The 27,730-nt window shown below is 41.1% G+C and overlaps 1 protein-coding gene across 1 annotated transcript in view; it reads right to left on the bottom strand.

Annotated features, from left to right (window-relative positions):
- LOC149318041 (cilia- and flagella-associated protein 337-like) overlaps positions 1–27,730 on the bottom strand; it is a 183,011-nt gene that overhangs the window by 36,249 nt on the left and 119,032 nt on the right. Inside the window, exons 13-18 of the mRNA XM_089508904.1 lie at positions 22,772–22,924; positions 17,310–17,497; positions 10,620–10,817; positions 9,434–9,618; positions 1,443–1,552; positions 317–463 (exon numbers count right to left, since the gene is read on the bottom strand). Of these exons, the coding sequence (XP_089365030.1) occupies positions 317–463; positions 1,443–1,552; positions 9,434–9,618; positions 10,620–10,817; positions 17,310–17,497; positions 22,772–22,924 (981 nt within the window). The remainder of the gene's footprint in view (positions 1–316; positions 464–1,442; positions 1,553–9,433; positions 9,619–10,619; positions 10,818–17,309; positions 17,498–22,771; positions 22,925–27,730) is intronic.

The raw sequence follows: 27,730 nt of genomic DNA, 5'->3' as shown, positions 1-27,730 counted from the left end.
GAGATTTGAACCCTGGTCTCCAGAGTCATAGTCCAACGCTCAAACCATTATGTCCTTCTGGCTCTCATAACTGGCTCCTATAATTTAATTATAGAAGGTCACAAATTTAACATGTAAGCTCTTGTTTACTACTTTGGATCATGTTTCCTTTAACTTCCAGGCTGCTTCCTTGAAAGCCTGCCAATGGCCAAAGGATAAATCCCAGCATTCACTGTTACCTTTACTCTTCTTTTAAGAGAGATAAGCTAGTGACCTTTACATTTGCCTCTCTCCAGCAGTAGCTAGAGTAATGAGAATCTAATGAAGGTCTACTTACTTGCTGAAAGGGTAGGCAGCTTTAAATCTTCTGAACGCTTCTCAGCCAATTTTTCCCCAAAGTATTTGTCAGGGTGTACAAGAAAGTTGAGCTCATTTATATCGGTCGTCTCCTTCAGGGCTTCAATCTTTAATGACCTAAATACAACTTTTCAAACCAGAGGATTATTCCAAAAGCAGAAAATCATTTCACCTATCAGCACAATTGTAACTGAAGCAAAGCTAATTTTTTGTGTCTAATCATACTATGCCATTCCTGCAGTTAAGAAATATTGAGAGAGCTGAATAAACGTAGATACCTATGCTAGTAGAAATAGGCAGCTTCCCCTGCTCCCATTAGGACACAGAGAATTAGCAATTCTCTCTATTTTTTTAAAAAAGGAAGAAAGCAAATAAATCTGACTTTGCCAGTCCTGTATCAATGTGTTGTTAAAAACTTCCACAGAAAAATGTGTATGAATTTTCTCACCTATTTCCATGTGCGCAAAAATCCATGCACATTTTATTGATTATTTTCTCCTAGCATCTGCATCTTGGCAGAAAATTTTCCCCAAAATATATGTTTATTTGTATTAATTTTTGTTTGCATTGATATACACACAAGCACATTACTAGAGAAATGTATCACAGAATATAGGCAGATGTGAATAACAAAGGGTAGTTTTTTTCCCATTTGCATAAATGTTGAGGAAATGCATGTTGAGTCTGTATTAAAATACAAACCAAGCAAATTTCTCTAACATCTCTACTACTACTACTACTACTACTGTCTAGCAATATTCTTATCCACTTTCATCCATAACACCTTCCCAGAACATAGATTAGGGGAGCAATAAGCATATCGCTTCGTGAGGTATGAAGAGCTAGTTCTAGCAGGGAAAAATGAAGAGCCTGTTGTGCTCATCGTCCTCTTTTTAACTTGGCATAGTTGGATGGAAATATTGAACTTATGTTAATAGGTTTGTACATGTATTCCACCAAGGACATAAATGGGTTTCATCTACTAGAATGGGCAAGCACAGAAACACATTGAAGAGCTCCATGTCTGCTGTGGAGCATATGTGGAACTCTGGATTAGAGCAAAAAAGTCCAAGTGTTGCAAAATGTATTACATAAGAGTGACATACCTGTTGGCTTTATCCCAGCAATCCTATTGAAGAGGATGCCGTTTCTTCCTTTCTGAGCTTTTTTCTCTTTGTAACTTTTGCCGAGAATTGTATTGTCCCATACATTTGCCCTAGGTGGATAGAAATCAGGAAACAAAGTGAACTGACATGTCATGGTTTGATTTGCATTTGATCTAGACTATTCTGTTGCATGAAGAGGAGTGTTTCTGTTGCATAAAGAGGAGCTTTTGAGGATGCCTCCATTGTTTGCTGTTAACAAGATAACAGAATGGTAGGATTATAGGGCAAACGGAATGTTTACCCTGAAGTGGAGTTCACTATCTATTCTTTTCAGTTGGTTCAACGGTGCTGAACAAATCAGATGAATGATTCAAATGAAGTCACAAAACACAATATTTAATAACACCAGTTCCCAAGGTTTTTATAACAGCGGATCCAATAGCCTCAGGATGAGAACAAGCTGAGTTTAAAACTGAATACCTTGCTGAAACTCATCCATCCCAAAGCTCATCATAATGGAGTAAAAACAAAAATTTGTCAAGAATCTTTTCCAAAATTATGCTATTGTTTAATTAAATATTAAACAAAACAAAGCAAAGCAATCTTTAATTAGTTTGCAGCACCATCCTATGCATATTTACTTGGTTGATTTCAGTGGGGTTTATTCCCAGATAAATTTGCTTATATTGCAGTCATAATTAGTTTATTTTGTTAATTAATCTATGCGGCAAAGTTTAATTTTAAATTGATTTGAAATTAATTATTTTTTTAAAAAATGCACTTATTATAACAGCTCTATAATCTAAATCATCCACATATTACAATAGCTGAATAATACAAAAATGATTCAAAAGCACGTAAGGAAATGAAATAATAATGTGGAAAAAAAGAACAAAACAAAACAAAGATTATTTCCTTTTAAATTATGAGTGTACGCTTTTGTTTATTAACTTGTAAAGTTACATCTCTCTTGGTACTCCAAAAACAGCCATGTGCCTACATTTCAGTCTTTGTTAATATACGTATTTATTTACATGCAATTAATTAAAAGGAGATGGTTAATTAGCTCAAAATTCGTTAATCATTTGATTGACCAAAGTGTTTTTCTGAAGTTGTTTAAGGAGATGCAGATTGCAGACTCTGCTGATGTGAAGGAGCTGAATGTAGAAGAAAGTCCATGGTTAGAAAGAAAAAAAAGATTTCCTTGTTGATTTATTTAATACATCACAACATGCAAATTCTGCCTTTCTGTCACACACATATGATTTCAAAATTAAACCAAATGTAAAGTAACCAAAGTGAAAGACTGTCTCAAATAAAGCCAAGGTATGTAAGATATCAAATAAAGCCAAAAGCTCTCTTGGGGAGACAGGTTAATGTCTTATTTAAGTAACAGCAGAGGGAATAATTTCTCATATGACATTATGCTATTAGGAAGAAATAGCAAAGACATGGAACAACTATTGAAGAAAGTCAAGGAAGAAAATGAAAAGACAGGATTACAGTTGAACATTAAGGAAAGCAAAAGTAATGACTATAGATGATTTACAAAACTTTAAAGAAGATGATGAAGACACAGAAACAGGTAAAGATCTTCTCTACCTTGGAGGAGAGTTCTGCAATAGGATGCACTGCCAAAAAGATAAATAACTGGGTCCAAGAGCAAATCAAGCCTGATCTCTCCCTAGAATTTAAAATGACTAAACTGAAACTGTCACACTTTGGACATATAAGGAAATATTCATTAGAAAAGAGAAGGATACCTGGTAAAGTAAGAAAAGAGGATGAACACATTACAGGTGGACAGACTCAATCAAGGAAGCCATAGCCCTGAGTTTGCAAGACTAGAGCAGTTGGTAACAGGGTGACTTCTAGATCTCTCATTCATATGATTGCCATAAGTCAAGGTTGACTTGACAACAGTTAAAAACAGCAACACTTTTTATGCAAGAATGAGAGGCCACAACAATGTTCCAGTGATCACTCTGGGCTGTTCTCAGTTGTGAGAGAGAATTGTAGTCATCTCCCTTAAGATGGTCCATTGAATTGCACGAAAAGGGTTACTGCTTGCTTGAAGGATGTGCTTGGTAACTCTTTCTGGAAATAGGCAGGTCTCAGAGAATCTCTCTCTCTCTCTCTCTCTCTTTGTGTGTGTGTGTGTGTGTGTGTGTGTATTTAACCTTTTCCTAACTTGGGTGCTGTCTTCTAAAAGTGAAGGGAACACTTCTGGGTTGTGAAAACATGATCTCAATGTTGTCTATGGAGGATTCAATAGACAAATATATGTGCTTGCAAAGGGCAGAGGTGAATGTGCCCTTCAGAGGTGAATGACTCTTAGCTGGTCTGGGCAGTAGGCAACAAGGCAGCTACTACACAAGACAGAGTCAATCAAATATAGATATTCACCCTCTTTCAAATCCAGATGAGTTTGTCAGCCTCTCTGGAAGCTGCACAATACTTCACAATAGGAGGTGTACCAGTCTGAGTTAATTTGGCAGATGGAGGTAGACATGAGAGTTAAGCATTGGTTGTTCTCATCACTGAAACTATTTCTTTTTCAAGGGGGGGAGGTTGGAAGGAATTTCTAGTTTGCACATTATAATAGGGCTTGATCCCCCCCCCCCCAAGTGGACAAGGGTCCAGGCCAGCAGCCCTACCTGTCTAATATGCTTTCTTAACAATTTATTTATATTCTACTAACAGACAGCTTTCCTGCCTTATGCATCAAAGTCTAATATTCATACTTATTGAGCATAACTTGTAACACCAGACCCTGTGTGTGGATAGTGATGGTGTGGAACTGGTCTTTACTCAGATTCCATTTGCAAATACTAATTACTCTGTTTGTGGGACATATTATCTTTCACATTTCCCAACAACATCAACAAAAGCTTGTGTCCAGTTGCTATCTAATGGATGTCAGCCATGGGTGCAATGAAGTGGAATGGGAGGACACTTGATAGAATGTTGGAAGTCACATTAAGATCCTGAATATATTCATATGTATGGAGGTGATCATTGAGATGTCTCTGTCCCAAGTCTATCCATTTAAGACTAGCATTTGATTTGGACTCAGAAACAGATGAAAAGACGGGGCAACTGGAATAGATGAGGGTAATATAACTGAATACACCCAATAAGAGCATGACTTCAGTGTTTTGTATCAATTAAAGCTTCTGGATGCTACTCAAAGCCATCAGGATGAAGAACTTGTTACCTATACGATATGAATAGCCATTGCTCAGAGCAGGGAGTAACTTGGAATTTTGTGGTCCTCCAGATGTTGTTGAACTGTACTTCCTAGCATTCATCACCATTGGCTATCCTGGCTAAGGTCTCTGGGAAATGCAGTTTAACAACATATGGACAGCCACACAATTCTCACCCTGGTGTCTGGTCTGTGTCATTCTGATTAGCGGAAACAGAAGAGCCCCTTGAATCATCTTCTGCAGTTCCCTCGCATGTCCAAAGCTAAGTAGAACTGCATTTCCTAGCTACCTGCTTGCAGGTCACCAGTTCAAAAGCTATTGAGGGCATGAGTTAGTGCCAAAGTACATAGGACTCAGAAAGATATATGTGACAACCCAGGCCATTTTTTCTTTCCATGAAAAGAAACTTGCAAATGAATTGGGTAGGCAAAATTCTAAAACTCTGTTGCCATCTGCTAATATTCTTTTCCAAAGTGGCCCCTCAGAATCTGTTTCTCCAATGTTGAAACACATGTTTGCCTTGGCAAACATATTTCTAGAAAGCCATGGGAGAGGAAAAATCTAAAGAAGAGGAATGGCAAGTGGGGAAAAATGCACACTGTCTCCCAGTATACACACAAACATAAACACACACACACTTCTAAATTAAACAGTTCCCAGAAGGAAATTTAGCAGTTCAGGAAACAGCTCTTCCTGTTGACAAAAATGCTGTCAGCCTATTCTGACTGTGTAGCTTCTGAATGAAAAAGCAAGTTCTCAAAATCTTCCGGGGACATGTGTTTGGATATTGTTGTGGTTGTTATAAATTGTGGTTGGCATCTTGTTGATGCCTGAGCATTCAGTTGCACTTTTTGGGCTGATGTGTAATGTCTATATACTGTTGAAGGTTCTGAAAACAGTATATGGTACTTTGTATGTTGCCTATTGCATATCCTTCTGCATTGTGTGTTGACTGCATGGCTGTGCATGGCTATGCACTGCACATCAATATACAATATACAAACTCTGATGCCCCAACAAATTACAATTCCCAGAATTCCATAGCATTGAGTTATGACAGTTAAAATCATGTCAAACTGGACTATTTCTGCAGTGCAGATGCAGCCTTTAAGAGGCTTTTTGTCATCACATCTTGGTGCAAATCTTGCTCCTGAAACTGAAGCACTAAACAAAATGGCTTTTCAAAATTCTTCATCCTATTTGCAGGCAGAAACAGTAGAGGATGGGGGTAGGAGTTTGCCAGTTTGTGTCAGGAAGAAGAGAAATTCTCTAACGGTGTGGCCACAGCCTCCTTCTTTCTTTCCTTCCTTCCTTCCTTCCTTCCTTCCTTCCTTCCTTCCTTCCTTCCTTCCTGCTAGGCTTTGTTTCCAGAGCCTCTGTGAATACCAAAATCTGTGGATACTCAATCCCATCATATACAATGAGGTAGTAAAATGGCAAAATCAAGGTTTGCTTTTTGGATTTTTTAAAAAATATTTTCAAGCCATGAATGGTTAAATTCATGGATGCAGAATCTGTGGATATGGAGAACCAACTGTATTCTGGAACTAGCTAAAACAGTGTCCACCAGTAAAACACAGTTATTGTATCCAGGACATACATTCATAATAGATCAAGAGAGGGAAAGACAAATGTTTGTACCAAAACAAAATGAATCTAATGTTTAGCTAGCATCATATTGCTAAAGCACATTAACACTTTGACTATAACTCCTCAATAATAATTAGACAGGACTCAGTGGAAACTGGTAAATGTCAATTTCTGAAAAGTTGCTTGAGTTGAGATGTGACACATGATCGGTGGAAGTGAGAGGAGGAAGAACATGAATGAAGAAGTAGGAACAGAAACACAGGATATTTAAAGGATAAGTTTGGACGCAAATCTGGGAATGTGCAGATAAAACAAAACAAAACAAAACAAAACAAAACAAAGATTTGGAAAGTCTCAATAGTTCCAAGAACTTTCCTCCTTTCTGAATGATGCCTTGGGCAACCAAATATTTTGGTACAGCCATGAGAGTCGCCAAAGCACTAACTACAAGAACACACTGGTCCTGGTTCTGATTGTAGATTCTGCATTGCAGCTTTGATCAGCATCCTTTCCTGCTGATGACACCATGCTTGTGGTGAATGGGGACATAAGAATTATTCCCTTGAATTCTGTGTCTGAACATGAAGGTTACAATAATTTACTCAAGGTTATTACAATGTTTAATAATACAAAAGCTTCATTTTGTTACATCAAGGAAGTTATTTAAAACTGAGGTAGCACTTAGCCAGAGTTTAATTTTACTGTTCTTATATTTGGGCATAGTTTAGATTACAAAAGAGCCATGAAAGATTTATCTATTTTGCAATATATGAGCTCACTTGGAATCAAAGAGCCTTACACCTCTAACCCCTCAGCCATCAGAAGCACAAAATTAGACCAATTTATCATTAAGTGTATTTTTATACATTGCTGCTATGATATGATCAAACTGTAAACTAGATTTCTATAAAAGAATCCAACATGTTGCCATAGAATATCTTCAGATAAGATTGCCATCTTCAATGAAAAACCTTGCTACTGTGTTTTAAACACCCTAGTAGAGAGATATTTGTACATGTTGGGGTTTTTTGCTCCTAGTATGGGCAGAGAGTTTCTCATGCTAAATTTTGGACTGGTTGTTGTTGTTGTTGTTGTTGTTAACTGTCTTTGAATAAACACTGACTCATGACAACCTTGTGGATGAGACAAATCCAAGATCCTATATTTTCCACTGCTCTACTTGGGTCCTATAAATTCATGTCTATGACCTCCCTGATTGAGTCTAGTCATCTAGCATGTGGTCTTCCTCTTCTTCTACTACCTTCTATAATTCCTAGCATTATTGTCTTTTCTAATGAGTCTTGCCTTCTCATAATATGGTCAAAATACAACAACCTCAATTTTGACATCTAGGCTTTCACAGAGAGCTTAGGTTTGTTCTGATCTAGGATCCACTTGTTTGTCTTTTTGGCTTTCCACAGTATCCTAAGCACTCTTATGCGGCACCATATCTCAAATGAGTTTATTTTCTTTCTGTCAGCCTTCTTCACTGCCCAGCTCTCACATCTGTACATAGTGATGGTGAATACAGAGCAACAGCAACAGCAAGTACATTTCTATACCACCTATCAGTGCACTTAAGCTCTCCCTACGGAGTTTACAAAGTGTAAGCTAATTGCCCCCAACAATCTGGGTACTCATTTTAGCACCCTCGGAAGGATGCAAGCCTGAGTCGAGCTTGAGCCCTTTTGCTGGTATTGAACTCACAACCTTATGGTTTGTGAGTGGCCGCAGTACAGGCATTTAACTACTGCGCAACCAGGGCTCCTGGTTGGGCCGATTCTCACTTTAGTGCTCAGTTGCATATCTTTACAGTTTAGGATCTTGTCTAGTTCTTTCATGGCTGCCCTTCCCATTCTTAGTCTTTTTCTTATTTCTTGACTGCAATCTCCTTTCTGATCAATTGTGGATCTAAGGTATGGGAAATCTTTTGACTACTTTGATTTCCTCATCATCCAGATTGAATTTATGTAGATCCTCCATGTTCATGTAGATCCTCCATATTTTTGTTTTGTTTTAAGGTTAGCAGTAAACTTGCCTTTGCACCTTCTTTGACAGTCCTTAGTAATTGTTCCATGCTGATGATGTTTTCTGCTAGTAGTATGGTGCCCACTGCATATCTTAGATTGCTGATGTTCCTTCCTTCTATCTTCACTCTTCCTTCTTCTTAGTCTAAACCTGCTCTTTATATGATATTTTCTGTGTAAAAATTGAACAAGTAGGATGATAGAATGCAGCTTTGCCTGACTCCTTTGCCAATTGGGAACCATTCTGTTTCTTCATATTCTGTTCTAATAGCAGCCTCTTGTCCTAGTTACAGATTTCTCATCAGGACTATCAAATGTAGTGACACTCCCATGTCTTTAAGCATGTTCCATCACTTTTTGTGATCTATGCAATTAAGGGCTTTGCTATAGTCTATAAAGCACATGCTGATTTTCTTCTGGTATGTGCTCCATTAACCATCATATGTTTGCAATGTGGCTCCTAAGACTCAGAACTAAGACTAAGGAGATCTGGGTTTAAATCATCATTCAATGGCAAAAGTAATTGGGTGACCATGACCTAGAGTCACCTACATCTATTAGACTAGCTCATGGTTACCCAGATGTGAACTGTTGTGAGATTAACTGGGGTGGAGAGAGATAACATACTATACTCCAAATTCCTTGTCAGAAGGGCAAGATATAAGTGTAACAAATATGATGGTAGGAGAGGATCTTTTAGGTACTTCAGTCCTAAGCGATATAAATATTAAAACCAACACTCTAAATTGTACCTGTAATTGAACAAGGAATTTTAGGATATTTTAATTATGATCTGTTTAATTATTGCCTGTTTAATTGTTATTTTAAGGGGGAGGGAATTGTGGGTGTATTTACTTGAGGAATTGTTGGAATTTTTATGTTAGCCACTCCGATTGTGTATAACAGATAAGTGGGAGAGAAATAATAATAATAATAATAATAATAATAATAATAATAATAATCCCTTCTCTGTGACTCAGGACAAAAGAAAAAATAATGGCACCCAAGGATTTCAACAAGAAAAGAAATCTATTTTCTGGCCAGCCTTATTTAAAATATTGTCACTGAGAGGAAGCTTCTCCTAATTAGATACTTTGCCTCATTCTTAATAGCTTGCCCTCTCAAAATCTGTCATTGCAAATCAGGTTTCAGAGAAATTATTTACATGTCAGTGTAGTCATTTTCATCCTCTGTAGCAGGTACAGCTTGTTCCACGGGATGAGGGGGTGGATTGTCTTCAACAAAGGACACAGGACTGTTCTTTTTAATGTCATTCGCCTCCTCATTTTTGGACTTGTTTTCTTTGTTAGGGAAGGACGGGACATAATTTCCAATTCTCCAATGCCCTTCCTAAGAAGGAAGAGAGCATAAAGTACAAATCAAACACAACTGGCAAGGGAAATCCAACTCTGTGTTGAATCCTTTTTTTTTCCAGGAGGCTGAACAGGAAAGTAGGGAGGAGGTGATTTTCTGGGTGATTTTCAGTAGGTCTCTAAAGGTTTTCACAAGAACAAATGGAAAGGAGGTACAACATAATGTCCCCATTCCCCAAATTATATCAGAAAAAAGCTTGGGGTAATTAGAAGTGGGTTGTCATGTGGAAGGATGGTGAACTAAGGTAAGCTCTGTGGTTCAAAATAAATACATGGGGTTATAATTCTTTATTTTTAAGTAAATATCTTTTCTCCTGTGGTTGGTGGATCCTAGAAGTCTGCCCACCCTTATTTTGATCTAAGGATAGGCACTGTGTGCATGGTATAGTGGTAGGAGCTTTGGACTATGACTAAATGTGTGGACTCTCCTCGGTGATGGAGCTTTGGGGATATCATAATGAGTGCCTGGACCTCAAAATGTACCACTCCACAACCATTGGACATTCATGCCCTACAAGCTGGTACGTCTCTAGTCAGCCAACATATTAAACATGAAGAAAGCTTAAATCAGTCCATGCCTTACATTCAGGATATGGAGCCTCCTTACTTTGCCTTCTATTTAGATAAATTACAACCCATCCAATTATTTCTGTGAGTTATCTACACTCTGAGAAAAGCTTTTACCGCTCTCTAATTTCAAACACTGCCTTCAGCAAATTTAAAGGGAAGATGAGCCAAAGCCCTTCTGAATTGTCACTTTATGTATTTGTGGTGAGGGAGAAGGGGGCAGGGGAAGGGGGAGTGATAGGCACATTACACATATATTAGATTGCTCTTTTTAATTCCCCCCCCCCCATGGGGAAATATTTCTGCAGGAATCCTTGACAACATTTCATTCTTAAATGCTGATAATGAGTGCTACAAGAAAAAGGGAGAAAACGTAATGGTAAAAACACACTAAACCCGCAGCATTTCTACCTGCCCAAATATTCCAAATGGAATGCCAGAAATGTCACTAAGAACAATGCTGCAGTCTGTTGAAGATGACAGGATGAACAGGCAGTTGTTCTCAATGCAGGTCCCCAGGCTAGTGATGCCGTCGTCATGAGCTTGAAATGATCTTATCAGAGGGGGCGGCTGTGTTATCATATTTTCTCCCAAAGTAAGGCAATAGTTCTGGTGTTTAACAGAAAGAAACAAGTGCTGAAGTTATCAGAGGGGAAATACAAACTGGAAGAATGCTTTTTATGCTACAGGCCACATTGCTGAGTGAAAGTGATCTAGTAAGCCATATCTCAAACACAAGAAGACAGATGAATGGCCCAAAGCAGAACTGAAGAACCTGTGGCCTCCACACATTCCTGATCTTTCCTCATGCTGGCTGGAGATTGTGTGAGTTGGAGTCCAATGTTTGGTGTACACTAAAGCCTCTCAAAATGAGTCTAAATCTTATTGTTAGTCCCAATTAGAAGAGAGTCATTTATTCAATTGGATGTACTCATATGTTCCCTCAGATTTCAGTAATTAATTCAATGGCCCTATTCTAGTTGGCCCTAACCAATAGGATTCTATAATGATCATGGTCATGTCCACCTATCAATACATTAGAGCTGTCTATGGTGGCATCCTATCAAGTAGCAATATGTGTATGAACAATTATATGAGCAGAGTCAACTGCACCTAAACACTGATATCTCAGTGGAGGAGCACTTGAATGGGAAGGAGCCATGCTATCTGCCTTCCTCACATGGTTGTTTTAGTTGAACACATAAGCCCTGCTGCATGAGATAAGACTTAATTAAGTCTAACCTCCTTTCTCCTTTTGTGGACAAGTTTCCAGGAAGCGTATAACCAAGGCATGAGATCAAGACTTTTGCCCAACACCTGATGTTCAGTGGCAAACTGTCCCTTACTATGATGTTTTCATAGCTGCTAAAGAATGTATCCTGTATCATTTAAGCCAGATATCTGTCTTATCTATCTATCTATCTATCTATCTATCTATCTATCTATCTATCTATCTATCGTCATTTGAGCTTTATTTATATATTCTCTTACAGTTGTACATTTACCATTGTACTTTCCAATTGTACAGTAACATCTATCAACATCTTTTAGTCATACATATTGTTCCAGATTGATCATATTTACAACTCCTCTTATACTATCTCTCAGTACATATTCAGTTTTTCCTCTTAGTACATCCTGATTGTTCAGCAATGATATTTTGCTCTATCCTGTATATTCCCTTTGAATAATACCCCCTTCCTTTCCCCTTCCCTATTTTTTTGTCTTGATCGATACCATGTCTGGTTTACCATTGAGCAAGTTCATTTAAATATTCTTATCTTTATGTTCTGCATTTTCTTCTTTAATCCGTGTTTTCTTTGAAATATCCTTATCTTACCATGTCTATACCTCTCACCATATTTTAGTCATCCTTTGAGTTAGTTATTATTTAATTTTCTGATTTGATGTTATATTATGTCATCATTTTTGTAAAAGGTATATAATATTGTATATCTATATTACATTACAGTACCTTTACATTACATTACTTTTATGGAGAATCATTTTTTCTCTTGATGAGAAGGAAGGAAGAAAGAAAAAAAGAAAAAGAAAGAAGAAATAAGAAGTAAAGAAGTAAAGAGTAGGATTATATAAAGAAACTATGGTGGGTTACAGACAGCCATTAAAGTACGCACGGAGCGCATACTAGGGTTAGGAAGGGGTGGTGCTTCCACACCCCCTAAACCTAGTACGCGCTCTGCGCGCACAAAATGGCAGTGGCCATTCCACACAGCCACCGCCATGACGGCGTCACGAACGTGCCACCTCCAAACGAGGTGGCGCAGACGTGACACCATCGCTCCACGCGAGGGCGCTTAATGCGCCCTTTCGGCGGAGCAGGAAGGAGCTCCAAAACGGAGCTCCTTCCTGGTTTGCGTCACTGGTGCAGCCGTGTGAAGGCTGCACCAGCGACGCAAATCAGAAAGGGGCCGAGTGGCCCCTTTCTGGGAGTCCCCGCTGCCGTTGGGATGTCCTTGGGGCTTGAAGCCCCAAGGACACCCCTTTCCAGGCTGCAGGGAAGCGGCCTTTTGCCACTTCCCCGCAGCCTGCAAAGCGGCGGATCGGGGCCTTGGAGGCTGCCGGTCTGGCAGCTGAGGCCCCGATACACCAGGGATAGGGGCGGGTACAGGCCGCCCCTTTTCGGCGGTCTGTAACCCGCCCAAATCTGCGTAGATAAGTTATATATATATATAAACAACATCAAGGTCTGCCTGAAGGAAGAGGCCCCTCCCTCTTCAACTGTCATCTCGGCCTCAGAGGGAGCCATCAGGCAGACCCAGCAACATCAAGGTCTGCCTGAAGGAAGAGGCCCCTCCCTCTTCAACTGTCATCTCGGCCTCAGAGGGAGCCATCAGGCAGACCCAGCAACATCGGGGACTGCCTGAGAGCTGGTGGAGGACTACTTCTGCCGCTGCCCCCCCCCCATGTCACCTGGGAAGAAGCTCCCCAGAACTGCGGAGGACTATCTTGCCGCTGTGGTGGCTTTTTACCAGGGGGGAGGGGTCAGTGAGAGAGGGGTGTTTTGATGTATTCTTAATTGTTTTATTGATATTTGCTGTGAACCGCCCTGATCTATGGAAGGGCGGTATAAAAATAAAAATATTATTATTATTATTATACAGTGGTACCCCGGGATACGAATGCGCCGCCTTACGAAATTCCCGGGTTACGAAAAAAAATTATTTAAAAAAACTGTTCCGCGTTACGAAAGTTTTTTCGGGTTACGAAAAAACTTTTGGTGCTTTTTGGCGCTATTTCGCACCAAATCACGGCTTTTCCCCATTAGCGCCTATGGCAATTCGGCTTGCGAAAGCCTTCCGGGTTACGAAAAGGGCAGCGGAACGAATTAATTTCGTAACCCGGGGGACCACTGTATATATATTCCTTTCTTTTTAATATACTCTGATTTATGACCATTGTTTTTTACACAAATTTTGAAATAAATCCCACTCTTTGTTCCATCCTTCCTTCCACTTTCCATTTATTAATATTGTCAGTCTATCTAGTTCTATCATGATGAGGCTTTTTCTTAGCCAGTCTTCTACTTTTGGTATTTCTTTTTTATTCCATTTTTTGCATATGTCAATCTGGTGGCTGTGATCATATATAGAATAATTTTCAAATGTTCTCTTTCTTCTTTGTCTTCTATTATGCTTAACAAAAAACTTTAAGGTTTTAATTTAATTTGTATTTGTAGGGGTTTTTGTTTGTTTTTTTTTTGCATTCAGCTGAGTATATTTTTCCAATATTTATTTGCTAATGGACAAGTCCACCAAATGTGGTATAGATATCTGTAATGTGCTACAGATATCTGTCTTAAATGATATCTGATGATGATATCTGGCTTAAATGATACAAGATACACTCCAGCAGCTATGAAAACATCATAGTCAGTTTGCCATTGAACATCAGCTGTTGGGCAAAGGTCTTGATATCAAAATAATGCTCTTCAGGCATCACATAATTAGGCATTATTACTCTTGACTAAAGAGCTTATCACCCAGGCAAAAAACCCAACTGCACCCCAACGGGATGCAGCCAGGTTGCGTGATGCAGGTGGGAATTATTGCACATAATTCGCCACCAATTCTGCTGGGTGAGTGTAGCCCGGCTGCATCCTGGGTCCCAGCCATGCTTTGGAGGCCCCTTTTCAAAATCAGAAAGCTCCTGACTTTGAAAAGCACCCTCCAAAACCCAACTGGGACCTGGGCTGCAGCTGGGCTGCGCTCACCCGCCAAAATCAGTCGTGAATTACGTGTGATAATTTCCACCTGCATCCAGAATCCAGCTACATCCCAATGGGGTGCAGTCTTGTTTTTGTCCATGTGATAAGCTCCATAGTGCATCACCCAAACAGGAATTTTAAAAATGTGCTATGTTCCAATTTTCTTATAAAAATATGCCTTTTAAAACTCTCAAGACTGCCAGTGGACAAAGTGTCCCTTGCCTCAGTAATCTGTACATATCCAGTCCTTGCCATGTGTTTTAACAGGAAAAATAAGCACCTAAAAACCACATATGCATTTGAAAAATGTGCACAACAATAAGCACAAATATTTAAAATATACAGTGGGCCCTCTCCTTATGTGGGGGATCCCTTCCTGACCCCCCTCCCACATAAGGGGAAATGCACGTATGCTCATGCCCCATAGGAAACAATAGGGTGTGTGCACGTGGCAGCGGCATGGTGCACCGTTGTTTAGATTGTTGTGCGGCTTCCGTGTAAGCAGGAAGCCGCAAATAGTGCATCCACATATGGCGCGGGCACACTGTACAGACAAATATGCACTAGTTCTGGGGTTGAGCTTGGCAAAAGAAAAGATGTGTTCTTCAGTCCCCTACAGGGTTCCCAGGGTGGTTCTTGAGACAATCAAACTGAACCCAGACTTCCCTCACATACCTCCAAAGCTGTTGACTCCAAAGAGTTATTTTGTTACTTTTGATCTGGAAAAAGGACCTTATAGGCTAAGGAGAAAAAACAAAAAGGGAGAATATGTAGCAAAATGGCTAATTCTGCCCTCTAAGGAAAGCCCTTGGGGGCCCAAAAGTTAAAGGTGTCAAGAGCATGCCACTGTCTGAGGCCCTAAGGAAAGAGAGATGGTCCTCAGACCTTTGGAAGATGCTCATCTTGGGGGAGGGGGGTCCTACAAAAAAAAAAAAACCCAAATCTAATTGCTGTGTGGGAACATCTTACTGTGCAGTAAAGAAATGGGACTGGATATTAATGAGATTCTGTAAAGCCCACTGAACACAAAAATGATAGTCTTTTACATTTCTAGACCCAAGTACCTCTGACTTCAATATCATGCTCTTCTCCTACAGGATGATTACCTTCAGGGCTTGAACACATAGAAATGTATAGATGAAGGTTTCTATATGACTTGCAATGCTGACAGTGCAGAGTTCTAAGTCCCATGAACTCTAAATCCTAAATCAGGCAACCATGCTGTGTTCACAGATGCTATGGGAAGGGCTGTTCAGCACATGAAGGCATAAAGTACTCAGTGCATCCCTGTTCCCTGCTCACATATTGGCGCTAGTCATTAGTATAATGCATGAACAGGGCTATGCTGGCAGCCAATTCCATTAGTTATCCAAGACACACAATATGAGTATAGTGGTTAAAAATACACACTCTTATCATGCTTAGTTATAACTTTGAAAAGAACAGATTACGAGACTGACTTCTATTGATTCAGTCCATTGATTCCTTCAGCCCAACCTTTGCCAACTCTGTGCTCTCCAAGCATTTTTGAACTAAATCTCCCAAGCAACATGGCCAATGTTTATGTATGCTGGGAATTGTAGTATAAAACATTTGAAGGACAGCAAGTTAGAGAAGACTGATCCAATTCATTATACTTCTACTATAGACTGGGAGCAGCACATTATTCTTTTATCCATCCCTATTAATTCACATGCTTTGATTAGAGGTGCTGGGCATTGTACCAGGAACCTTTTGCATGCATGCTATCCATTTTCCTTCCATAAACAGGTGAAAATTTCATTTCAATTAATTTCTTGTGAGAAATTAATAAGAAATATTAATCTCTGCACATTGTGGAAATAACCCGATTGTTTTAATTTAAAAAAAGAAACTGAATGTGAGACAAAAGCAGAATGGAAAAGTTTGTCTGTCCAGACCCAATACTTAATTCTTATAAGCCTGGCTTTGGATACTTGTCTGCATTCCATCTTGGTTTGGGTGCTGAATTAAGGCTGATAGTTTTGTTGCATTAAGGTTCTCTTTTCCTGAATGGCTCCTCATCTTTAACACCTATATGGTAGGCAGATACATAGGGACATAGTTCTTCATTAATTTAACTCTTGAGTTAACTAACAAGTCATTTTAGTCATTTACTTCCTCCTGCAATAAAATCTTCAAAAACTGTGATATTTTTACACAGAAAACACAATTTCTATATGGGGAACAGCATTTTGTGTATTCAGCATGTGGTATTTTTACACTGCAAAAAACAGCATTTTTGGTGCAGCACATAATTTCTTTATAGAAAATGCTGAAATTGGGAACTTATTCTATGTAAAATTTGCACCTGTGGTTTTTGCATAGACAATCACTTTTTTGCTGTTTTGTGCACAGAAAATGTTGTTTTGTGCACTATATATTACAAATTTTATGAGAATAAGTCCTGAGCTGCAAGGATTCTTGTCAATCCAGGATTCTTCTTCTCAGGGTTTCTCAACCTCAAGAAACATGTTTTTGACCTTTTCTCAAATATTTTTATCTCCTATACACTGACCTCTTTCTGAATATTCTTTCTGTGTCTATTAAATTTATTCACTGTGACTGGGAAGAGATGTTGTTCCCATTCATTCTGGAAAAATTTACCAACCATGCATTTGGGATGGAAAGAATGTAACAGAGAACTGAATGTAGGAGAAAGCAAGTCTGACAGATTTTTCCATCTGTGTCTCTACTCTAGCATGGGGGGGGGGGGGCAAAATAATTTTGTTTATGTGCCTATCTCTGTATGAAATTTACCTATTCAATATGTGAACCATTATTTGACTATGAGTTCTATTTCTTTTGAGTGTTTTTCTCCTGTAGCAGGTCAATGTATAAATCTTTCCTCTTACCTCTATGTCCCATATCTTTATCCATCCCACCAGATCCCCTGTGATAAGGTACTGGTTTTGTTTTTCAGTAGTCATGATAATGGGCCCCACTCCACCATGAGCTTCAAATTCTGCCAGTAGGCTGCTCCTCTGTGTATTCCAAAATCTGACACAACCAGCACCTCCACAAGATACTAGGTTTGCTCCTCCTAAAACATAAAAAGGAATGATGTAGTAATAAAGTTATAAGAGCCAGTATGGTGTACTCATTTGAAGATTCTTGGAGACCACTGTAGAATCCCTGCTCTGCCACAGGGGACCTTGGGCAACTCACACACTCTCAGCCTCAGAAGAAGGCAATGGTAAACACCACTGAACAAATCTTGCCAAGAAGACACCATGATAGGTTCATGTTAGGTTCACCATAAGTCAGAAATAACTGGAAGGTACACAACAGCAGCACCAGCAGCAACAAGAACACTGAATTTAGAATGGTGGTAATGAAATCAATGGAGGATATTAAAAAAAATCACTCTGTGCAATCTAATTTATCACATAAATCTGCTTTAACCTGAGTCAGATCATTAGTCCATCCATCCCAGTGTTATATGCCCTGACCATGGCTCAGAATTTTATTCCACTTTGTATTTGTAAGAATTTACAAGAATCTGCAACCTTATTCCTAAGGAAAGAATTTAAGATCTAACAATTCAGATTGGGAAAACTGAAATTGACAGATTCATCCAACTAGGCATAGGCTTTTAAGAACTTGATCCTCTGTGTATTCAGCCACCTTAGCAATGAATTAGGGTTACTATTCCCCTACCCCCTTTAAAAAATTCCTCATCTATAACAGCTATACAACAGACAAGTACAACAAGGTCGTCTATGTGCTGGAAATGGCAGCTGTTGGATTCAGCCAGTAGAAAGGGGTCAGAATTTCATTTCAGTTTGTTTTTAAAGATTCAACAAATTTCACAGGTTTCATATTCAGGATATAAAACTTGAGGGGTTTTGTTTGTTTGTTTGCTTGGTTGGTTTTGGGTTGTTTTAACTGAACCCAGGGAAAACTAGAAATTTCTCTCAAGCTAGTGTTGATTCTGCAGGATCTTTAGTCACAGCAAATTCGATAGGATTTGATCCCATGGATGAGTTTACATTTGATCTCATATCAATTAAATCTTGATTTAAACCTACTGGCATGTCCTGCATGTGAATAAAACAATGAAACTATATATCACTTCATGTTTTTGTGTGTGTGTTTTTGGGCTATGAGGCTGTGTTCTAGAAGAGTTTATTCCTAATGTTTCACCAGCAGCTGTGGCTGGCATCTTCAGAGAATATATCACTCATATATATATATATATATATATTCCTTGATTTTGCTCTCTAATTTTAGGCACAACTTTCTAATCAAAGGCCATTTTTACTCAGTTAGATTTGTATTTTGTTTATTAGACTATTAGTCTCCATTTTAATATTACCGCTTTCCAGCAAGAGTGAAATATGGTCCAATCAGGAGAGTCCCCATATGAAAAGAAGTTACAGTAATAAGAAATTGGCACTTGGGAACCTATTTTACAGACCTTTTATTTTTCTATTTGCAAAACATGCACACGACATTGTAAATCTTTATGTAAATGGCCCTCTCTTTGGCAAACCAAAGTTCCTCTTGTCAATTCAATGTACTTTATGAACATCCAAGAACACTAAATAACCTTTCAGGCAACAGATTTCCCAAATCATTGCAGATAAATCTGTAGAAAGATTCCAATTTGCCTTGGAGGGAAACAACGATAATTAGATTCAGAAAACACCCAGAAAAAGCAGAGGAGAAATGATTTTATACTCTCAAGAGTAGCTGCTGTGAAACTCCCAACTGGATCAAATTCCATTATGACTTAACTTCCTGCAGTGCCACACTGACTCGCAAGGGGCATAAATCAATACATCGTTTGACTCTCAGCATGTGAAGAGACTTTTACTACACACTTGCTCATTTGGGCTACTGGAATTGACTGTCAAAATCAGGGACAATCAATTCAATTAGGACTAAAATAAGAAGGGAGATAGACTAATTGTGGAACAAAATATTGTTGGTAGGAATATTCATGAGTTTCAGGGAAGATAAGGGTTGAGAAAAAACACTACCTGCAGCAGAGAAGGGCAGGTATTTTTTTTCTAGCAGGCGATTCCCATTTGTCCAGCTAGTGTCATAAGAGGTAGGTTATTTTCCAAGCCCCACATTTTCCTCTGCTGATGTCTGACCATGTTGTCTGAGACATCCATTTCCCCCTTTCTGTTCAAAGAATGCCCCACTTGTTTCCAATCTAAGATCAGAGATAATAGGGGCATTTGTTATCTGACAATGAAGATAACAGCAGGATGTGTCACTACCATGGTCATGTTTCACATTAGCAGGGCAAGTGCAGAAGGGAGTGGGACTAAATTCTTTATTGCTTTAATTTGAGTTCTGGCTTAACCTCCTTTGTGCCACTTTGCTACTTGTCTTCCCAACTGGAAGGTAAGATACATGAGAAAAAAATCTCCCCAATTCTGGGGCTGAGCTTGCCAAATTCAACAGCAACCAATGCAGTGAGCAAACAAAAACTATATTTTCCACATCCTGTGGCCAATTTTGACATGGTGATACGGCAACCTGTTTCATTGCTCACTCCATAACCCAAGTAGTTGAAGAATGTTTGCTTTAAAGACAGCCACATGCATTGCATTGATTTGCATTTCATAGTCCTAGTTTTCAGAGATGTAGCCTTGGATGGTATCTGCCTTCAAGTCATTTTTGATTTGTGGTGATCCTAAGGTGAATGTATCACAGGGGTTTCTTGGGAAGATTTGTTTGGGTGTGCATGTCTGTGTTGATTTTGCCTCTGTCTGAGACTGAGAGAGTGTGACTTTCCAGATGTCCTTGGTAATTCCATTCCAATTGATTCTTCAGTACAGTGGTGCCTCGGGTTACGAAATTAATTCGTTCCGCTGTCAATTTCGTAACCCGAAAGGCTTTCGCAAGCCGAATCCCCATAGGCGCTAATGGGGAAAAGCCGCGATTTGGTGTGAAATCGCGCAGAAAAGCACCAAAAGTTTTTTCGTAACCCGAAAAAACTTTCTTAACCCGGAAAATTTTTTTTAAATTATTTTTTTTCGTATCCTGAAAATTTCGTAACCTGGGTATTTCGTATCCCGAGGTACCACTGTATATAAGAAGAGGTAGATTCTAAGCCAAAGAAGCTTGTTCTTTGTACTCTAGAAGGTGCTAATAGAAGCTTGCATAGTTTTCCAATTTATTTATTTATTTATTACTGTTAAAAACATACTGCTGCTGTACAGCATGCTGTAGTGAGGTATAGCAGTTCATACTGCCACACAGCAAAGTACATGCAGCCATGCCAAGGATATTAATTAGATTATGTGTCATGTGAATGCCAATGTAGCAGAAGGAAACTTATAAACAGCACATAAGAAAGCACGCTACATACACATAAAACCAATTTTAAAGTAAGATCTGAACACATAGTCACGTTTAGGGTGTTGAAATTTTGTTTCCCCTTCAGTTTTGTTCTGGAATGGGAAAGCAACACTGTTTGATTATGAAAAGTACCTCATTCTGGTTAATGATGGGAAAGGAAAAGGGACTCAAGGATAGTTTGCTTATGGCTAAGTGAGCAATAGAGGTCCATCACCACAAAAGGGTTGTGGGGGAAAGCAACCAAAGGATAAAAGGGAATAGTCAATAGCAGTACATCAGAGAAAGAAGGGAACCATCCCAAGATCATAGACCCACAGTACTGGGGACTGGAATGAAATCAAATCAAAGAATATGGTTTGGCTCCCTTTGGTTGATTTTTTAAATTCAGGGAAACTGATTTAGATCTAAATATACTGCTCACAATCTTTTCATATTGTAGTTAAATAACTTTTATTGGTAATTCAAGAAAAATACATAAGATATTAATTTATACATCATATCTATATTGGTAAATTGGTAAACGCAAGTGTGGTATGATATATTTGGTGATTTTCTTTTGTATCAAAGTACAGCTTGGCTATGTCACGTTCTAGATCACTCCGCAGGAAGTCAATGTGGTGTGCTTGTGACTTTGTAAATAATTGTTTTATGTTTAATGTTGTTTCGTCCATGTATTGCATTATGTATTATGTACTCTGTGGATATTTGAATGTATGAATGTGGATTGTTGATGTGTTTATGTATTTTATATTTGTTTTGGTGGAAATTAATAAAATATATATTAAAAAAAATCAAAGAATATAAATTGCATGAGTGGTAAATAGTTTCCAGAGCATTGCAAAAAGCAACTTTTGCCCCAGTTTCCTGGTTTTGAGAAAGATAAGGATAGTAGAACCTGTCATATTTGTTTTCTTTCACCTTCAAATATTTTAAACCTGAAGTTCTTTCCATCTCTTAAGTGAAGAAATTTGTAGGTTTTGTTAAACTCTTATTGAAAACAAACTAGAAGGAAAATCTCATCCTTTTGCACTGACCAAATATAATATGTATAAGCTATTCTAAGCATGAGGAGGATCATGATGTACCTACCTGACATAGTTGTCAAAGTGAGAGGAGGTGTTTGGTTTTTTTAAAGGACCAACCCTAGCACCACAATTATGATTGCATACACAGTGATTCAAAACCAGACTATGTCAAGTTAAGCATTCAAGCCTGTCTGTCTGGAGGAACAAATCAGTCTGTTTCAATGTCTCCCACATTCACATATTGTTACTGTGCATTTCTTTTATTTCCTAAATATGAAAAAATACAAATTTTATACATTTCTAAGAAAAATGGACTGAAATTAATTTCTCGCCAAGCTTAGTGAAAGAAGTGACAACAGAGTGGCACTCAAAGACTTTCCTGCCATCAATTGCTCCTACTGCAATAGCAGTTTGCCTCCTACTACAGGCCTTGGAAAAGTGACCTTTTTGAAATTCACCATACTCTCCAAAATTTGCATCTCCAAAATTTGACAGATAAAACTGAGACACATTTGGCCAAATGATATCAGAGTGTGGCCAATATAGCAAAAGTTATTAATGAAGAGAAACAGATGAGCTAGCAGAGGCTGCAACACTTTGCTTTTGGCTGAGCCTACTGGGAAGAAGAAGTAATTGAAGTAAACTGATGACGAAGGAGGAAAATGGGAAGAACAGAAAGAAATTGGTACATTTTAAAAGCAGCTGAAAAAGTGGGACTACAGAAAGGCTATCCCTACCATATCAGGACAGTTGGAGCATACTATATGGAACCCTAAAAGATTATTTTTAAATTACAACTCTCAGATAGAATTCTGGGAGTAGTGATCCAAAAAGGTCATTTATCAAGCATTGTCATACTCCTCTTTTTCAAAGTTCCAACCAGGCCAAGAGGCCTTCATTTGTGTATCCTCTCAGTTTAAAAGACATTATACAATCAGGATAATAGAAAATGAATCCATATGTCTACTCTGTACCTGTTGCTGAAATATTCCTGGTCTCCAAGAAGCAGAGTCTTGTTATTGCACTGCGGTTCTCTGCTTCAGAGCTGGTATAGTCAGCAGCAGACAGTATATGTCTTCTAGAAGACAGCCTGCCAGTGGGAGCTACATTCTGCTGCATCTGAGAACCTGTGAGAGAAAATCTTGATTAGAGCCTAGAAAAGAAAAATAGGCTTTCAGGATGCCAAACTGAATCCTGAATATAATCTGGAGACATACTAATAAGAAGAAACTCTGGGAGAAAAAAACATGTCTTGTCAGTGATTTTCATTTCAGATGGTCTCTCATCCAAGACCAAATACAAATATAGTCATGACAGCTAGGAATTTGTATATATTTTTTAAAAATCAAAACAGATATTTTCAGATACTACAGAACAAATGTCATTTTTCACACATATATCCGCAGTACATCTAACTTGGTATGTACTTTGGACATCACAATAAACCATGATTTGTGATGAAACGAAAGAGCTTAGGCTTCATACACTCTTTCCTTCCTATCCCTTCTTCCAGGGGACTTGTAATATTTTCCTTCCATTTTGCATATATGGCAAAATTGTTGTCACCATACTTGATTAACTGTGGTTAATCATAAACATGGCTTTTTTTAAGCAAGCCAGTTTCAAATTATGGATTATAAAGCCAACCTAGTTTAACCAGTTTGGGTTAAGATGAATCTCAGTTTGGGTATGTAACACCAAAATTAAATCAGTATGCCAAGGGATCTTGTATCACTTTTGAGACTAACAGTGTGAAAGAAGTTGTAGCATAAGCTTTCATGGGCCTGTTACAGACTGCCAAAATAAAGCTGCTTCGGGTCTCTTTGGAGGTATGCTATTTAAATGATTCATGCATCCTAAGAATCCAGAAGCTGCACCATAGCTGCACTCCAGTGCTTAGAAATGGAGTGTGGCTTTGGCACGACCTCCAGACTCTTAGGACCCATGCATCATTTAATAATAATAATAATAATAATAATAATAATAATAATAAACTTTTTATTTATATGCCGCCCTTCCTTCGATCAGGGCGGCTTACAACATATTAAAATACAACAAATTAAAATACACACTAAAAAATACACATAAACCAACAATTAAAAAAGCCCCATAGCCCAACCTCTTGGCCACGAAAGAAGAGGGAGGCCCACAGGATATTTATTCGGGGAATGCCTGTTGGAATAGGAAGGTTTTAAGGTCCTTCCTAAATTGGGCCAGGGTGGTAGACGAGCGGAGCTCTGTGGGCAGCGCATTCCAAAGGGCTGGGGCAGCTATGGAGAACGTCCTCCGAGAAGTGGAGGTTAACCTAGCCCCAGGCACCTTCAGTAGCTGCTGCCCAGTCGTTCTGAGGGTGCGAGGCGGAATGTACGGGGAGAGGCGGTCCTTTAGGTATCCTGGGCCCAAGCCATTTAGGGGGTTATAGGTAATTACCAACACCTTATATTGAGCTCGGAAGCGAATGGGCAGCCAATGGAGATCTTTTAAAACCGGTGTTATATGGCTGGTCCTGGGAGCACCAGTGACCAGCCGGGCTGCCATGTTCTGTACCATTTGCAGCTTCCGAGTTTGGTATAAGGGTTGCCCCATGTAGAGTGCGTTACAGAAATCCAATCTTGAAGTTACCAGAGCATGTACAACAGTTTCTAGGTCCCTCTGGGCCAGGTATGGGCGCAGCTGGCGAATCAGCCGAAGCTGATAACAGGTGCTCTTGACCGTCGCATTCATCTGAGCAGTCAGGTGAAGCGACGAGTCAAGAAGCACCCCCAGACTGCGCACGGAGTCCTTCACAGGGAGCGTGACCCCGTTCAGGACAGGTGGAACCACCTCCATTCCTGGACCAGGAGAACCTATCACGAGTACCTCCGTTTTCTCTGGATTCAGCTTGAGTCGGTTTTCCCTCATCCAGCCCATTACTGACTCTAGACAGGCCACGAGAGGAGAGACGCCATCCCCAGTCACTGCATCAGTCGGAGACATAGAGAAAATGATTTGGGTATCATCAGCATACTGATAAACCCGCGCCCCATGTCTCCGGATGATCTGTCCCAGCGGTTTCATGTAAATGTTAAATAGCATGGGAAACAGAATGGCCCCTTGAGGGACCCCGGTTTTAAGGGGCCTCTCATCGGAGCACACGTCTCCCAGCTGCACCATCTGGGACCTCCCGGAGAGGTAGGAGCGGAACCACTGGAGCGCAGTGCCCCCGATCCCCACCTCTGCCAGGCGTCCCAGAAGGATACCATGGTCTATGGTATCGAAAGCCGCTGAGATGTCCAAAAGCACCAGCAGGGACACGCTTCCCCCGTCGATGCTCAGACGGAGATCATCGACCAAGGCGACCATGGCCGTCTCAACCCCGTAACCCGCCCGGAAGCCAGTTTGAAATGGGTCTAGATAATCCGTTTCATCCAAGACCGCCTGAAGCTGGATAGCAACCGCCCTCTCAATCACCTTTCCCAAAAATGGTAGCAGCGAGACAGGCCGATAATTATTATGTACCAGGGGGGTCGAGGGAGGTTTTTTTTAGGATCGGTTTTACAATGGCCAATTTAAGATCCGATGGAAATAGCCCATCCCTCAAAGATGAATTAATTATCCGGCGCAACAATAATGTTACCACCGGTCCCCCCTGGGCCGCTAACCACGAGGGACAGGGATCAAGAGAGCAGGTTATCTTCCGAACACTTCCAAGGATCTTGTCCACATCCTCGGTACTCACCAACTCAAACTGATCCAGTTTAACATAGTCCACGGAGACTCTGGACACTTCTACCCCAGGTTCTGCAATAATGTCGGCGTTCAGACTTTTGCTTATACGAGAAGTTTTATCCGCAAAAAAGTCATTAAACAAGTCACAGCAGGCCTTAGAAGGATCAAGGATCTGGTTCGGAGTGGAAGGGAGCTGAGTTAGCTCCCTAACCACCCTGAACAACTCTGCCGGACGCGACTCAGCGGACGCAATACGAACACCATAGAACGAATTCTTTGTTGCTCGTATTGCCTCTCCGTAGTCCTTTAACAGTTGGTCTAGGAGAGTCTTGTCGTGTAAGCGAAGGTGTTTGCGCCAACGGTACTCTAGCCGTCGCAGAACTCGCTTCCTTGCCCGGAGGTCTTCCGTATACCAGGGCTTACGCTTGGAAGCGGGCCTGAGAGGGCACTTGGGAGCGATCCTGTGTATAGCCCTAGAAAGACCAGTATTCCAAATACCGGTGAGGGCATCAACAGAGTCGCCGTCATTTCCAACCATGAGCCCCTCTAAGGCTTCTTGGAACCTCTCAGGTTCCATCAGCCTTCGAGGGTGGACCATCCTAACAGGTCCACCACCCCCGGGGGGGATCTGGGCAGAGGCCTTGAGTTTCACCTCTACCAGGAAATGATCCGTCCATGACAGGGGGGAAACATTAACTATTTCCACCCACGGATTCTCCGCCTCCGAACAGAAGACCAAATCGAGGGTATTACCCGCACAATGCGTAGGACCCTGTATCAGCTGGGACAGGCCCATGGCCGCCATGGTCTCCATGTATTCCCGAGCTGCACCGGATGGAATATAGCTGGCCGTGAGGGAGATGTTGAAGTCACCCAGGACAAGAAGCCTGGGAGTCTCCAGCATCAGCTCAGCGATCAGCTGTGTCAGCTCGTTAAGGGAGTCCGCTAATGCACGGGGTGGCCGATACACTAACAGAATCCCTAGACTGTCCCTAGCCTTTAGGGTCAGGTAAATACACTCGATATAGGAGGTCTGTTGGATGTGGTTCCTGGAGAGGGACACGGTGTTCCTATGTACCAAGGCCACTCCCCCCCCCCGCCCACCTAACCTGCGCTGGTCCTTCAACGAGTACCCAGCCGGCAGGGCCTGAGCCCACACAGCATCCCCTTCAGGCCCCAGCCAGGTCTCGGTAATGCAAGCCAGGTCACACTTAGAGTCCTCCAACAGATCCTGGAGAATGTGGGTCTTGTTGTTAAGAGACCTGGCATTGCACAGGAGCAGCGACAGGGTTTGTGGCACGGTTGGAGAGACCCTCAGGTCCTTCAGGTTGGGAGGGGGACAGGAAGGCGAGATAGATATGATGCATCTATCACGCCTTCCCCTGGAACGCAAGTCCCTTCTCCCACCGCCATATCTCCCCCTGCCCCACACAACCTCAATTGGAGCTCCGCCCCCCAAGGTGTTATCCCCGGCCCAGGCATCCCCCGTATCCCTATCCTCCCCCCACCCCTCTATGGCTACTAGAGGAGCAGAGGTTAGCCACTACAGGCATCCTCTGCTCCCAGGGCCAATCCAAGCCTCCCACGCCAATAAAAGCTGCGCAACTGCGCAGGTGCGCAGCAGCGGTGCTCCTTAGTCCGTGGGTGGCACTCCTGGGGCGGTGCGCAGATGCGCACCTCCGACACCCCGGGAGGAGGCCACCCGGCAAAAGAAGCAGTCCTGGCAGCGGCAGCGAGGCGGTGGTCCGGCATGGAGGCAGAAGGGGGCGTGCCAGGAAGGGCCCGGTTCCCCGGCTTTATCCCCGCCACTCTCACCTGGCGGGGCTCCTCCCTAGCTTCCCCCCAGATGGTCCTTAAAGGCCCCACGCACCAAAACTGGCCGCCAAACGCCAGGGCCAGTGAACTGCAGGTCCAAAAGGAGTCCCGCTGGGGTGCTCCTTAGTCCGTGGGTGGCACTCCCGGGGCGGTGCGCAGATGCGCACCTCCGACACCCCGGGAGGAGGCCACCCGGCAAAAAGGCACAGTCCTGGCAGCGGCAGCGAGGCGGTGGTCCGGCGTGGAGGCAGAAGGGGGCGTGCCAGGAAGGGCCCGGTTCCCCGGCTTTATCCCCGCCGCTCTCACCTGGTGGGGCTCCTCCCTAGCTTCCCCCCAGATGGTCCTTAAAGGCCCCACGCACCAAAACTGGCCGCCAAACGCCAAGGCCAGTGAACTGCAGGTCCAAAAGG

Source organism: Sceloporus occidentalis, unplaced genomic scaffold (genome assembly GCF_023333645.1).
Source record: "Sceloporus occidentalis isolate IW3139 unplaced genomic scaffold, rSceOcc1.0.p SCAF_2, whole genome shotgun sequence".
NCBI classification, from domain to species: domain Eukaryota; kingdom Metazoa; phylum Chordata; class Lepidosauria; order Squamata; family Phrynosomatidae; genus Sceloporus; species Sceloporus occidentalis.
This window is presented reverse-complemented; position numbering and strand designations above follow the sequence as displayed.